We start from the raw sequence: 15,675 nt of genomic DNA on the forward strand, positions 1-15,675 counted from the left end.
CACAACATGATTAACATTTTACAGTTGGAACCATGTATTGTCAGGATCCGCATTTCTTGTGACTTTGTTTTTCTTTTATTTTGTAGGATCCTGACAGCAACTGGTTTTTGTTTTATTTTGTTCTCTTTATGTTGACCTAATTAGTTATTGTTTTCACCTGTTCCTTGTTTGTTCCTTTCCTTTATATACCTTTGTTGAACCAGATTTTAGGGGCCAGGTTGTCTGTTAATACATTGTTTTGAGTCCTGTTGCCCCGCTTGCATTCTCGTTTTGGAATTTTGATCATGGACTGCCTTTTGTTCGCCCAGGTTTGAGTAAAGTTGTCTGCCACCTTTTGTGTTAATTTTCTGGTCTTTTTCCCATGTCTTGTGTTCTTGTGTCTTTGTCCCAGGTTCATGTTTCATGTTCATGTTTCATGCCCATGTGTTTCCATGCCTTGATTTCCTGTGTTCCATGTTCTTGTTCTCTGTGTAGTCTGGTGCGTCTCCCGTGATGTGTGTGTGACCCAGACCTTTTACATCATGCCCTGTTGTCCCTGTATCTCATGTTCATGCTTTCTTGTGGTCTGGTGCGTCTCCCCAAGTGTGTGACCCAGACTGCTCCATGCTTTGACTCCCTTGTTGTGTTCATGTGTTTGTGTGGTCTGGTGCATTTCCCCAGGTGTGTGTGACCCAGAACCTCCGGCCTTGTTCCCTTGTGTCCATGTCCTTGTCCCATGTTCATGTTTCATGTAGACCCTCGTGCCTTGTTTTCTTGTGCCTTGTTCATGTTTCCCACCCATGAGTTTCCCTGCCTTGACCTATTCCCGCTTAGTCAGTGTTTGTTTCTTGTTTAGCGTGGCTTAGTGGAATAAAGTCTTGAGTTGAACCCTAAGTACCAGAGTGGGTGCATCATTGGTCCTAAAAATAAATAATAATTTCCCGAAACCTGACGTGTAGTATGAGAAGCGCGTCAAAGAAGAAAATATAATAATAAAGATGTAAGAGAACATGAGTGTGATTGCTGAAATTATCCAAGCTCCTGATATACAGTGAAGTTTGGTGAATAACGTGTGCATGTGTTTTCCTTAAGGATCTCTTGATAGGGTTCAAGAAATACTGTTCAATGCACAAGAGAGAACTGTTATTTTTATATTGTTTTCACTGGAGAGGAATAGGTAGATAGTAGCAAGCAGTGGAAAAGCCTGGGAGCAAATCTGAACTCATGGTAGTACATGATACACCCTAGCTCAGTGATGCAGCATATACAGTATTCTCTATCATATAGATAATGCTTCTTTGGTTGTATTGTGGGCACATGATTTAAGAAGGCACCATTAACATATTCTAGGTCCACAATCTAGAACACCATGACAAACTACATTACTGTTACATTACCGAAGGTAAAATGCACACAAACCCACATGTAAACATACACAAAAGGGGGAGTAGATAAGCACAGAAAAACACTTATTCAGGAACACAATGCACAGAGTTCCCTCAATCCCTAATGATAAAAAACATGGGAGAAGAGGCAACTACTGTGCTACTTTTGTGCAATAGAGAGGGAAAGAGGCACAGCACACACACAGAAAAAGTTTAGTGAGTCTGGATCCATAGCAACTGTAATTTTCCAGGACAGGAAAAGAGTTAATAATAGGCATGTACATGTAGAGTCAAGGTTTACTGTATAAATAAAGCAAACTGAGACAATGAGAAAGAGACTGTATAGACATAGCCTGAGGCAAAGCCATCTTCTCTTCTCCATATACATTCAGATATGAGATAGAGTCAGACAGGCGGAGAAGGAGACAGGCAGAGAGGCAAAAAAAAAAAAAAAAAAAAAAAAACATGCCCGAACAGACAGACAAAAGGAGGAAAATACAAAAGTAGCTATGGGGATAGTTAGTCTAGGGCTCTGCAGGCAAATGTTCTCCTGGTTGCTCTTACCTGAAATAAGAAAGCTACAAATTGTGTTAAGTGTCCACGTCTACTCAACAGTGTAGAAATACGCAAGGGAAAGTGCTTTCATTTGTGTCATATCCAAAGCCACACTTAAGGAAACAGGAATTATGGACTTCAAAATGTTCAAAAAATGTTTTTAGGGATCTATACAAGCAAATGTCAAGTTAAGCTTCAGTGGTGGTTGATGGATGAAAATACAAAATGGGTGGATAGTTCTACATGTCAAATTACAAAATTATTTTCATAGGTCCATAAGCAAAAAAAAAAAATCACATCAAAGTATCTGAACAGTTTGGCACAATCTGAGTGCCAACTAAAGCAATATCTGCCCTGTCTACCTCGAAACCTGGGAAAAATTCAAATTTATTCTAAATATGCCAACTGAGAATCAGAAAACTAAGCCTAGATACTGTAGGCATGCAAATGCAGCATTATAATTTCTGGCAGTTCTGAAAGGCTTCCCTATACAGTTGTATTATTCAGTAAGTTTCACACAGAGGTAACAAACAAACTGGCACTGGACAAAGGAACACGGGGAGTATATATACAGACGGGTAACGTTAACAAGACACAGGTGGAACCAATTAGGGAAGATGCACATGTGAAACAAGAACACAGGAAACTGGGAAACAGAAAACCAAATACAAAATAACCGCCCAGCCACTCAGGGCTGGATACCAGACGGCCCAGGTTCATCGGGATGCAGTCTATAGAAGTCCCTAATAAGGTCGGGGTCCAGAGGGCTGGATCTGTTGAGGTGCAGTCTGCTGGCATGGGAAGAGGGGTGGACGTGTAGAGACCTTAGGAGTTTAAGCCTAACAGTCATAGGGCTGATGATTTTCTTAACAGGGAATGGACCAATGAACCTTGGAGCTAGTTTACAGGACTTCACTCGGAGAGGAAGATTTTTTGTGGATAGCCATACCTCCTGAACCGGAACATAGTCCGGTGCTAGGGACCACCACTTGTCTGCCACTGTATCTGGCGAGGTTGCAGATGAGGACCTGGTGGGCTTGCTCCCACATGCAGCAACAGTTACTGAGTAGAGCATGGGCAGAGGGTATGACCACTTCCTTCTCCAGTGCTGGAAACAGGGGAGGCTGATAGCCGTAGGCACACTGGAAGGGTGTGCGTCCCGTTGAGGAGCAAGGTAAAGCGTTATGAGCAAACTCTATCCAGACCAGGTGCTTACTCCAGGAAGAGGGGTTGTGAGAAGTAAAAACATGGAGTCTGGTTTCCAACTCCTGGCTAGTGCATTCTATTTGGACGTTAGACTGAGGATGGTAGCCTGATAACAAGATGACCTTGGCCCCCAGCAGTCTGGAGAACTCCTGCCAGAAATGAGACAAACTGGGCCCGCGGTGACATACATACTACATCACTGGGAAAAGAAATGTGCCAGTCTGGAAAACCAGTCAATAACAGTAAGTATGGTTGTGTTACCGTGGGGGTTGGGTAGTCCGGTGACGAAGTCCAGGGCTATACAGTATGTGACCATGGGCAATAAGGCACGGGTAACGGGCGGGACGGTTTCTACAACACACAGGACAGGCAGCAACGTATTCCGCCACGTCCTTATGGATGGCTGGCCACTACAGTCTTTGGCAGAGGACGAAGATAGTTCTACTCACCCCAGAGTGGCAACTAAAAGTAGAGGTGTGGGCCCAGTGGATTACCTCACTTCTGAGTTCAGGGGGTACGTAGAGACGGTTTAGTGGACAAGACTCAGGAATCGAATTGCCCCTAAGGGCGTGCTTGACTCTCGATTCTACCACCTAGGTGACGGCCCCGACAAGGCAGGTCGCCGGCAGGATCAGTGTGTCCGGCTAGATGTTCTTGGAACCCAGTTGGAAGTTAAATCTGGAGAAAAAAAACGTGTCCATCTGGCCTGGCGAGAGTTAAGTCTCTTGACAGACTTCATGTATTCTAGATTTTTGTGATCAGTCCATATTAGGAAAGGTTGTTCGGTACCTTCCAACCAGTGATGCAACTCCTCCAGAGCAACCTTTACCGCTAGGAGCTCCCGATTCTCAATGCCATAGTTATGTTCGGTAGGAGACAGCTTATGGGACAGGTAGGCACAGGGATGTATGCGACTGTTCCTTGGACTGCGCTGGGACAAAACTGTGCCAACTGCATCCACCTTCACTTTGAATTGGCGGCCAGGGTCTGGAAGAGAGAGGACTGGTGCGGTGATGAAGTATTCCTTGAACCTTTAAAACGCTGACTCCACCTCCGCCGACCAGACAAACCTGCAGTTAGGAGAGGTAAGAGTGTGTAATGGTTCAGCCACAGAGCTGAAATTTCAAATGAATTTTCTATAGAAATTTGCAAACCCTAGGAAACGTGTGGACAGGTCTTAGGGATGGGCCACTTCTTGATGGCCCTTACCTTCTCAGGATCCATCTGTAGGATACCCTCGGAAACAATGTATCCTAGGAAAGATACAGTCTTAACATGAAATTCACAATTTTCAGCCTTTACATAGAGGTGGTTCCGTAGCAGACGGTGAAGGACTGTCCAGACGTGCTGTTCATGGGAGGAAGGGTCTGGAGAAAACACTAGAATGTCATCTAGGTAAACAAAACTGCAAACATTTATCAAATCCCTTAACACATCAGTGATGAGAGCTTTGAACACTGCCGGAGCGGAGCATTGGTGAGTCCAAAAGGCATCACCAAGTATTTAGAGCATCCAGTGGGTGTATTGAATGCGGTTTTCCACTCATCACCCTGTCTGATCCTGACAAGATGGTAAGTAAATTAAGTAACTCAAAAGCAGATTGTAGTAATGGCAGGGGATAAGGGTTCTTCACAGTTATGTCATTCAGTGCCCGGTAATCAATGCATTGAAGGCTCCCATCCTTCTTCTCCACAAAGAAAAAGCCAGCTCCGGCTGGAGATGACGATGGACGGATGAGCCTCGCCAATAGGCAGGAATCGATATAGTTTTTCATAGCTTTGGCTTCCTTGTGTGAAAGGGGATAAATGCGCCCATTGGGGGGCACTGCATTAGGAGGTCTATGGCTCAGTCATACTGTCTGTGTGGAGGTAAAGTGGTGGCCTTAGCTTTACTGAACACGGAACCCCCTCCAACTTAGTCTAGTCCTACCCAAGAAGGAAGAAACCTTATTGGGTAGCTCAGGCACAGTGGTTGCAAGATAGTTCGATTGGCAAAACCTTCCCCAGGATTGGACAGTGCCTGTTTGATAGTCAATCTGGGGGTTATGTCTCTGAATCCAGGGATACCCCAAAATATCGGGGTTCAGTTTAGAGTCTATAAGGTGAAAATATAATTGTTCTGTGTGTGAGTCAGGGAAAGTGATCTGGGCTAGTACTGTGGGTTACCTGCCAAAGTCTCTTTGCCTCTGCCTGGCAGAGGCCTAGGGAGAACCACCCTCTTAAGTTCCAGGAGGTCGACTAACCCCACGTCTAAGAAGTTTGCATTAGCACCTGAGTCAAAAAGCACCATCTGAGGAAGAAAGACAGATGATGGGAAGATAGTCAGTGTAGATGGTGGTCGGGAGATCTGTTTAGCGAGATGGTTCTGGCTCACCAGCCTCTTCTTTTACTGGGCAGTTAGCCAGGAAATGTGCTGTAGAACCGCAGTAGATGCATAGCCCCTCTCGCAGTCTGGGCTGATGTTTGCTGGGAGTGAGGCATCCCATCTGTGTCCAACCTAGTTGCATAGGCTCTTTGGATTGGGAAGACGAAGAAGCCAGTAATGCTAGCGTCGCCACTGGTGGTGAGGAACGTCAGTGGAAAGTTCGAGTACAAGGTTTAGGAAGCTGCCCCCTCCTCATGTTGTTGCTGTTCGTATTGTAGCTGTTCCTGACATTGTTCCGCGTTGCTGTCACAGAGGCACCGATCAATTTTCACTGCCAGCACGATGAGGACATCTAATTCACTTGGCAGTTCGAGAGGAGCAAGGCCGTCTTTCACCTCCTGAGATAGACCACAAACAAACATATCACATAGGGCAGTGTTATCCCAGTTCAATTCTGCTGCCAGTGTCTGAAAATGTATGGCATATTCTGCCGTTTCGTAAATGTCCTTAACATGGCCAGTCTTAGCAGCCTCCCCACGTGACGTGTTGAAAAATCTGAGTTAGGGCTTTAGAAAATTTCTTGAAGCTGGAGCAGCTTGATGCGTCTCTCTGCCACTCTGAAGTTGCCCATGCTTCCGCTTGCCCCATCAGGTGAATAATACCGTACGCTACTCAGGAGTGCTCTGTGCGATAGTGGGAAGCATGCGGTACAAAGTATATTCTACACTGAGTAAGAAAAGACCGGCAGTCACCTAACTCTCCAGAAAACCGAACAGGTTCTGCCAACTGGGAAGATGGATGGTGCTCCCAACGCCGTTGGTGTTGCGGTGCCTCTGCTCCCCATGGTGCTGAGGCAAGCAGAGGGCACGGTGAGGTGGATGGAGGAGGAGGATCTAAGGAAGCGGGAGTAGGTAATTGGGGGGTGAGTTTATGGATGACCTTGAATGTATGGAGGAGGATTTTGAACTCAACTCTGAATTTGACCGGTAGCCAGTGCAGCTCTTATAGGACAGAGGTGATATGGTGAAAAGAGGGGGCTTTGGTGATGATACGAGCGGCTGAGTTCTGGACTAGTTGCAGCTTATGGAGGGAATTGTGAGGGAGACCATAGAGGAGAGAATTACAATAATCTATATGGGAGGTGACAAGGCTGTGGACAAGGATAGAGGTGGAATGGACGGTGAGGGAGGGGCGGAGACGATTAATGTTTCTAAGGTGGAAGTATGCAGACCAAGTTTTATTATTGATATGTGACTGAAATGATAATGAGCTGTCAGGGATGACACGCAGACTCTTAACGTAAGAGGAGGGGGAAACTGAGGAACTGTCGATATTGAGGGAACTTTAGAAAGTGTAGATTTAGTACCAACAAGAAGAATTTCTGTCTTATCACTGTTTAATTTGAGGAAGTTTGAAGTGAACCAGAATTTTATTTCAGATAGGCAGTTGTTGAGAGAGGAGGGTGGAAGTGTGGAACTGGGTCTGCTGGATAGGTAGAGCTGGGTGTCATCCACGAAGCAGTGGAAATAGATGTTGAATTTGCGGAGAATATTACCTAGTGGGAGGAGGTAGATGATGAAGAGAAGGGGCCCCAGGACTGAACCCTGAACAATTGCAGTGGTGAGAGAGGAATGGATGATGGCAGATATGAGTGGAAGCAGAGAGGAGATGCAGGATTTGACCAAGGCAGTGGGGAGGGGATCGAGGTGACGTGGAGGGCTTGGATTGATGAATGAGGTCTGCAATCACTGAGGCATCAGGAAGTTGGAAACTGGAAAACGGTTGACAGTGCACAGGTAGTTCAGAGTGGGGGAGAGGCGGGGAAACAGGTCTTAGGTGGATATTGTGAATTTTGTGTCAGTGGAATACAGGTGAAGGGGTAAGGAGTCAGGGGGTTGAAGAATTTTGTTGAAAACAGTGCCTTGGAGTTACCTTCGTTGGAGCAGATTAAACCAGAGTAGTAGGTGGATTTAGTTTGATTAATGGAGTCCTTATAGTGAAGTATGTGAGATTTGTACATTACCTTATGAATAGTGAGACCAGATTTACGATAGTTGTCGACCTTTTGCCTTCAGGGACCGGAGTTCAGGGGTATACCAGGGGGCAGATTGAGAGAAGGTGACAGACCGAGTTTTCACTAGAGCAAGAGAGTTGAGAATATTGCGTAGGTCATTATTATATACAGAAACCAAATGATCTGGGGAGGATAAGTTGTCAGTGATCACAATATTATCAATACAGGAAACAAGGGTATCAATGTTAATGTCCTTAATATTTCGGAATGAGATGAGGCGAGGTGGCTTGGTTATGGAGAGACAGAGTGTTGCACTGAATGAGACGAGGAAATGATCTGTCAGGTGGAGTTCATCAGCTGTGCAGGTGGAGGGGGTGAGACCAGAGCAGCAGATTAAGTCCAGAGTATGTCCTTTAGTATGAGTGGGGAGATCACAGTATTGGTGGAATCCAACGCTTTCGAGACATGAAGAGAAGTCTCTAGTGAGAGGAAGGTTTAGTATTGTCCATGTGTATGTTGAAGTCCCCCAGCAATATTACATTAGGTGAGAGAGTGGAGAGATGAGTGAGTAAGGCAGCAAAGTCATTGTGTGGTTTAGGGGGACGGTAAACTGTAGCAATGATGGTGGGAGTGGGTCCAGGCAGTTTACACACTAAACATTCCAATGAGCTGTAGGCAGGCATGGACACTGGCAGGACTTTCCACTTCTCGCGGTAAATTATCGTGAGACCTCCTCCGCGACCTGAGCCACGGGGTTCACAGATGTAAACAAACCCAGGAGGAGTAGAGTCATTGAGTTGTGAAAAGTCACAGGGCTGTTGCCACATTTCATTTAAACACAGAAAGTCAAACTTACGATCCGTGAGGAGATCCTGGATAAGATGACCCTTGCGCATAAGTGAGCGAATGTTGAGGAGACCGAGTTTGACGGACGTGGTGTCATGTTTGTCAGTAGTATTAGCCAACCTAGCTAGGCTGGCTAACACACTGTGATCAACGGCCCGTCCAGTGCTTCTGGGGGTGCGACGAGTAGTGGACCAAAAGGAACAGCGAGACCCACAATGGATGTATGTCCGGTGAGGCAGGAGAGCGATGTCTGGGTGGAGGTGGAGCTCTGCTAGTGGAGGCACAGACAGGTGACCACAGAGTTGAAGGAGCTCAGCAGCCGTGTATTGGAGTATACCTGTCACGGATTGATGGACGAGTGACAGGACAGTCCAGGCTAGTGCAGACCAGATATGGAGGTTGCTAGTCCTCATTGTGAGCTGTGGCGGCCGGGTAGTGTCACAGGCAGGTAGGCTAATGGTGTCTGTTATGGATTGGTGTAAGCTCGAATATACACAGAGGCACAAGGAGTCAGCTAAAACAACGATACTCTGATGGAAGATGAAAGATTAAAATCCCACTTGAGCATAGCTGTACAGTCCGTATGGTCATAGATCATTAAAAGACGTTAAAAGTTAACGGGGAGTAGCGGCAGCAAATCGCGCCAGCGTCCCCTTACATCCGGGGACTTTTTTCAGATGGCCGCCCACCATTTGTAGTAGGGATTCCTGGCGAGTGACTGTATTGTGGTACCTACGATGAAGAGCATTGAGTCTCTCCTCCTGAAGATGTAGTCGTTGTCCTTGTAGTTATACCACAGTACAGATTGGCTCCAAACTGGCTGGGTCCATTGTGGCCAGTTTGTTGCGTCAGGAGGCAGGTGGTGTGGTAGAACCCAAAAGCACAGCATAGAGTCAGAGTAAAATAGATTATTATTATTATTATTATTATTATTCAACTGCTCTACAAAAGTAGAGCAGAGGCAGGCAAAGGTAACCAAGTGGACACAGGCAAAAATCAGGTCAGAAAACACAAGCAATCAGTCAATACATCACTGGAAGTAATGCTAGTAAGTTGCACACAGATAACAAACAAAGGAACATGGGGAGTATATATACAGATGGGTAACGTTAAGAAGACACAGGAACCAATTAGGGAAGACGCGTGTGAAACAAGGACACAGGAAACTGGGAAACAGAAAACCAAATGCAAAATAAAACAGGAACTGGCTAACAGAACTCTGACACAATAAAACACACATTACATGACAAGTATTGTGTTCTTTCAACTATTTATTAGTTGGCCTTCATGTTCATTTACTTCACTTTATTTTAATAGTTTGATAGTATAAGACAAACTGTCTTCCTTATTAACCCTCTGGGGTCTGAGGGGGTTTTTGGGGCCTGGACAAATTTTGACATGTCCTGACATTTGTGCTTTTTTCAGTGTTTTTTAAACATATTAATGTCTAAAGTCTGATAACACTGTAATCAGCACAAAATTGGCTACAATAATATGTGAGCAGCAAGTTTATACATTATTGTGTTTTTGAGAAAAAAAGTGTTTATGCATGGTTAGTGAAAAACTACAATTTTTTACTCACTGAAATAAGACCATAAAACACAAACAGAACATTGGTTCACAAGACTTTGGAGACCTGCATGTTGTAGGCTAAAGTGTTTACTTCAGAGTGCTGTGAATGTCATCTTGTTCACACATTCACAGTAAACAATACACTGATTTAAATTTTCTAAGACACTTTTTGTCCAGAAAGGCCATATACAAGAGAGTGTGTCTGAGGATGAATAGTCATGTGATTTACCTGAGAAGACAAAAGACTCACTGAACGACCAGACAAAGACGTGCATAATGAGCCTTTCAGTCAATGTAGATGGGACGGATTAGTGCAGCACAATACAACACAATGAGGAGCCAAACGATCCTCATTTGAGTTAAAATCAGTGTTTTTACTCTGAGGACAAGCTAAACTATTTGTCTCTGTGTGGAATGTAAGGAGCGCCGCTTCACGTGCATAACGCGCCATCATCCAAACGCGCTGAAAAAGTGAGTAAATTCTATGATGAAGTTTGATATTTTGTGTCATTTCTCGGGGGTGTGCACATATTTACCTGGTTCACCTGAGATTATTTACATGTGAACAGTGGACAGTGTACAAGGCGTGACCGCATTACCTGTAATGAGGTGAGACAGGAAAAAACGGACTTCTCCTTACGTTCATACGGATTAAATGAAAAGTGATGATTTGTTTTTGACTTGAATTGTTTCACTCAAAAGAAAACATTTCAAGCTTTCTAGCTATATAATTCTTATTTTTATGAGGCAAGTATTCGCTGAGATTCTGGTTGTTTTATTTACGCGTCTGTGAAGAGAAATGGCAGAGACAGAAAAGTCCGAGAGCGCACCCTGTCGGCTTTCTTTATTTAAAAAAAGCACAACGTTTTGTTGTTATTATGATGGTATACCACTAAAACTAGACCCTTTACAGATTTGAATGATATACTTCTTTTATCTGTACGATCAGAATTGACGGAGTAATTTAAGTTTGTTTCGGCCTTATCAGAAAAAGATGCGTCAAAATGCGCCGGCGCGTTCGTCGACCCCAGAGGGTTAAGTCAATAAAAATCACTGCATTAGTGTTTTTTTTTAACCAACAGTATGTAAATCACTCCTTGTGGCTTCTATTGAAGGCTGAGTCATATGTGTCAGAATTAGTCATCCTATAACACTGGATAAGGATATACAGTAGCTTAGATAAGTGTAACGGTAAGGCAAATGTGTTTGGAATTATCGCCACTAGTTTGGAATCGACAAGTGAAATCAGCTTCTAGATCTTAAAAGTAAGACAGGGCATAGTCATTGATTTTGGGGTGAAATATAAGTAAAGGATAGTAAGTAAACACATTCTAGATTAGGTTATTTTTAATCAGACCAGAATTGATTAGTATAGGAAAAAATGCACGCTGGTCTGGAGTGCTTGAATGGCATGATACCTGCATGTATCATTTTAAACTTATTCAACAATCAACAAATCCATAAGAGTCAATATTGTTTTTACATCACATCTTTTTCTGGCATCTGGAAAAGGTCTCTCCTGATAGAATGTTCTATTCATTGTGCATGCCAAGAATAGAACACAGAGGTAAGGCTGCTGTCAAAGTCCCTGGTATAAAATACTGTGCACACCTTCAGGGTAAAAGAAAGTAGTCTGGCTTATATATATATATATATATAAATTCATCAAAGTTCAATTCAGACAGCCATCCCCTATTTTTGCAGCTTAACCATGCCATCCATAAAATGCACAGAAATAGAAGCTTAGCGTACTAAAATTTTATGGTTGATGACATACTGCTGTCCAGCTGCACACAGTCTTGTGTGTATGGGTTGATGCATCAGCAAGGGCTGATTTTCATCCACAAAGCAAAAAGAGAGTTGTATTAACATCACAACAAATATTTCCTACTCAGTGCTGAATCAGTCCCCATGGCTTCTTTGCAAAGCATTCTGAATTGTTAATGTACATAAACTTACATGTATTTGCATACTAACCAATACAGGAAGGAAGAGGTTTGTCCCAGACACGTCTGTCTCCACTAAGACAGGTGAGTGTACTGCTGCCATGGAGGCTGTATCCAGGGTTGCAGGAGTACAAGACAAAAGTATTGGCATAATGACCATCGTCCTGGATCTTATAGCCATAACTAGGGACACCTGGCTCCTCGCAGCGTACTAGGTCAAAACCTAGAATGAGACGCAAAGAGAAACACACACACACACACACACACACACAGGGATGGAACAACATACAGCACTAAGACAACATTGCATAAATGAACTGGGTGAGTCAGAGCAGTTTTGGAGAAGAGGTCATAAGGCCATACTGTTCCTCTCCTAAATCCAAATACTCCTGCAGCAATTTCAAGTTTGAGAACTCCCTGTCCAAATGCTGAAACCTTATGTGTGACAGCTGAACTATCTACTGGTCATGTCAACAGATTTTACTCATATGCTTGTTTCTGAGAGAATTTAAAAATGTATGCCTTTGTTCCTTTACTGAAAGATATAATGACGTGAAAGGAAGCAGCACCAGCAGTTATGTTTATCGACGGGAAATGTGACTCCATTTCCACTTGACTGTTGAGTGGTGTAATTATATGTAAAGCTATTTCAGTACAACAGATGCCTCTCACTTCTGGTTCTTGTTAATGCCTTTAACAGATGTTAAAATACCCTGTAACACTGAAGTCTGAAGTATTAAACCTCGTTTACTCAGTCCCTGACCCTACCAAGGAAACCATTATTGCCACTCTTAATAAGATGCTTCTCTCTTTTTTCGCCTGTTGAAACCTTCTATAATTCTCTCTTATCCATCCAGCAACACACCCAGTTTATTGAGTTGCAGATTTAATGGCCGTATAATGGTTTCATGCAAGATCTATCCATCTACTATACATATGCTAGCTACCATTCTTTTGTTCCTCGGCCCAGCCGCTCTTCCACCCCAGATACAGTATGTCACTTTCTCACCTTCTTTTAATGACTTGCAGATAACTCCTCAAATAGCATCTTTGACTTACACAGAAGCTGGTTCTATGTTCTTGACAGACTCTTTTTAAAGCCATTACGATGTATTCATTCATGTATTCATTTGCTAATTGCTGTTATCTGTATGTCTGGAAATCTACTGTTGCACTTTGGACTCCACTTTAATAAAAAAAACTGATTGTCTGTCAGAAGTCTACTATGCCTACTATGAGGCACTCAAAAATCACCTTAATGTGGCACAGGACAGACACAATATATAACCCAGAGGGCAATCTAACACAATCACTACCACTCTGGTTTTTAAATAAAAACATCTCCTTACAAGGACCTCTGTGATGAGCTAGGAAATTACTGTTTGTGCCCATGTGTATAACTGGGTGTGTGTATTTGTGTGTGTGTATGTGAGAGAGAAAGAGCATGTATGACAGTTAAAGAGAGGCCTGCTTCTTTATTCTGTAGCCATATGTAATAACTTAAAGCATCATAAACCATAAATGCAAAAATATGGTATGTATTAAAAAAACAACTGCATAGCTGCCCAGTGTCTAATCAGTTCATGATGAAATTTATCAAAGATAACTCACTTGTGTATGTGAGGCGGAAGCCCTGATTGGTTCCAGAGGCATTGCTGTTGAACTCCAGCCACAAGTGATTGGACGTACTATTGATGACATGACTTATCATGCCATTGCGGGTAAAGTTTCCAAGGAGACGGGATGATGTGTTCTCTCCATCATACACCTGTTAATCAAAATACAAAAACAGGAATGCAGAACATGAATAAAAATGTGTTTCGTGGGTTTTTTTGTAAAGGTTTCGTGAGGGTGTTTGTGAAGCTTCTGTACCTCAATACCACATGAAGGTTGTTGAGAGGACAAATGAGTTGATAAGGTAATTTATGCACTTATTTTTTTATTATTACAAATTCTAAAACATAAACCATCTGTAACACAGTTTCCACCTCAACCCTTCCTTTAGTGATGAAGGTCGAAATGGCCAGAGTGCCCTTCTGTGCCTCAGCTGCCCATTTAATGTGTGGAGTAATGTCATTTGTCTGATAATAATATCTGATAATAATGTCTGATATTAAAATCAGTGTGACACATTTTGCAAAAGGCATGGGTATTATCAATTTAATAATAAATTGTTCACTCCGACTGTTTTTAAATTTTTGGTTTAAATATTTTGGTTTTTCGCTGAAATGCCACCCAAGTGTTCTCCTCCCATTTCTACCAGTGATGCTTGATTCAACTTCCCTAGTGTACTACCTATGCAGATATCAACAGCACAACTGGGTTGCAGGTTGCCAGGTTGAGGTAACAAATGGGATGAGGTTTGTATGATGTGTCGATTGTAGTAGGGTGCAGTTCGTGCAAGATATGGCAACTGGACAACTGTGTAATAATATATTGATGTGATTACTCATAAAACAAGGTTTGGGCAATACAAATTATGGGATTTTCCCAGAAGAAATAACAAAAGGAGAGAGGGGCAGAAGACGGGTGTGAAAGATGGGAGACTCCCAGGAAAAACAGGAGTGTTGACAGGTATGGGCTGATGTTGGCTAAAAAAAAGATCTGGTTACCTTTCTGGAAATGTGTGCCACAATTACAAGTGGTTGACTGAAAATGTTGTGCAAACTAGTGGTGTGAAAAAATGTTGGCTCCCTTCCTGATTTTTTATATTTTTGCATTTTTGTCACAATTTAATGTTTCAGATCATCAAACAAATTTAAATATTAGTCAAAGATAACACAAGTAAACACATCATGCAGTTTTTAAATGGTTTTTATTATTAAGGGAAAACACCTGTGCGAAAAAGTGTTTGCCCCCGCCCCCTGTTAAAACATAACTGTGGTTTATCACACCTGAGTTCAGTTTCTCTAGCCACACCCAGGCCTGATTACTGCCACATCTGTTTGCAATCAAGAAATCACTTAAACAGGACCTGTCTGACAAAGTGAAGTAGACCAAAAGATCCTCAAAAGCTAGACATCATGCCGAGATCCAAAGAAATTCAAAAACAAATGAGAAAGAAAGTAATTGTGATCTATCAGTCTGGAAAAGGCTATATAGCCATTTCTAAAGCTTTGGGACTGCAGCAAACCACAGTGACAGCCATTATCTACAAATGGTGGAAACATGGAACAGTGGAGAACCTTCACAGGAGTGGCCAGCCGACCAAAATTACCCCAAGAGCGCAGCAACGACTGAGCAAAAAGAACATAAAGGCTCATCTCAGTTTTGCCTGAAATCATCTTGATGATCCCCAACACTTTTGGGAAAATACTCTGAGTTGAAGTTGAACTTTTTGGAAGGTGTGTGTCCCATTACGTCTGACATAAAAGTATCACCGCATTTCAGAAAAAGAATATCATACCAACAGTAAAATATGGTGGTGGTAGTGTGATGGTCTGGGGCTGTTTTGCTGCTTCAGGACCTGGAAGACTTGCTGTGATAAATGGAACCATGAATCCTGCTGTCTACCAAAAAATCCTGAAGGAGAATGTCCGGCCATCTGTTCGTGACCTCAAGCTGAAGCGAACTTGGGTTCTGCAGCAGGACAATGATCCAAAACACACCAGCAAGTCCACCTCTGAATGGCTGAAGAAAAACAAAATGAAGACTTTGGAGTGGCCTAGTCAAAGTCCTGACCTGAATCCGATTGAGATGCTGTGGCATGACCTTAAAAAGGCGGTTCATGCTCGAAAACCCTCCAATGTGGCTGAATTACAACAATTCTGCAAAGATGAGCGGGCCAAAATTCCTCCACAGCGCTGTA

General features: G+C 43.1%; 1 protein-coding gene across 1 annotated transcript in view; it reads right to left on the reverse strand.

Annotated features, from left to right (window-relative positions):
- LOC113138270 (CUB and sushi domain-containing protein 1) overlaps window positions 1-15,675 on the reverse strand; it is a 950,854-nt gene that overhangs the window by 254,938 nt on the left and 680,241 nt on the right. The window contains exons 25-26 of the mRNA XM_033325108.1: window positions 13,479-13,635; window positions 11,899-12,090 (exon numbers count right to left, since the gene is read on the reverse strand). Of these exons, the coding sequence (XP_033180999.1) occupies window positions 11,899-12,090; window positions 13,479-13,635 (349 nt within the window). The remainder of the gene's footprint in view (window positions 1-11,898; window positions 12,091-13,478; window positions 13,636-15,675) is intronic.

Source organism: Mastacembelus armatus, chromosome 3 (assembly GCF_900324485.2).
Source record: "Mastacembelus armatus chromosome 3, fMasArm1.2, whole genome shotgun sequence".
In the NCBI taxonomy this organism is placed as follows: domain Eukaryota; kingdom Metazoa; phylum Chordata; class Actinopteri; order Synbranchiformes; family Mastacembelidae; genus Mastacembelus; species Mastacembelus armatus.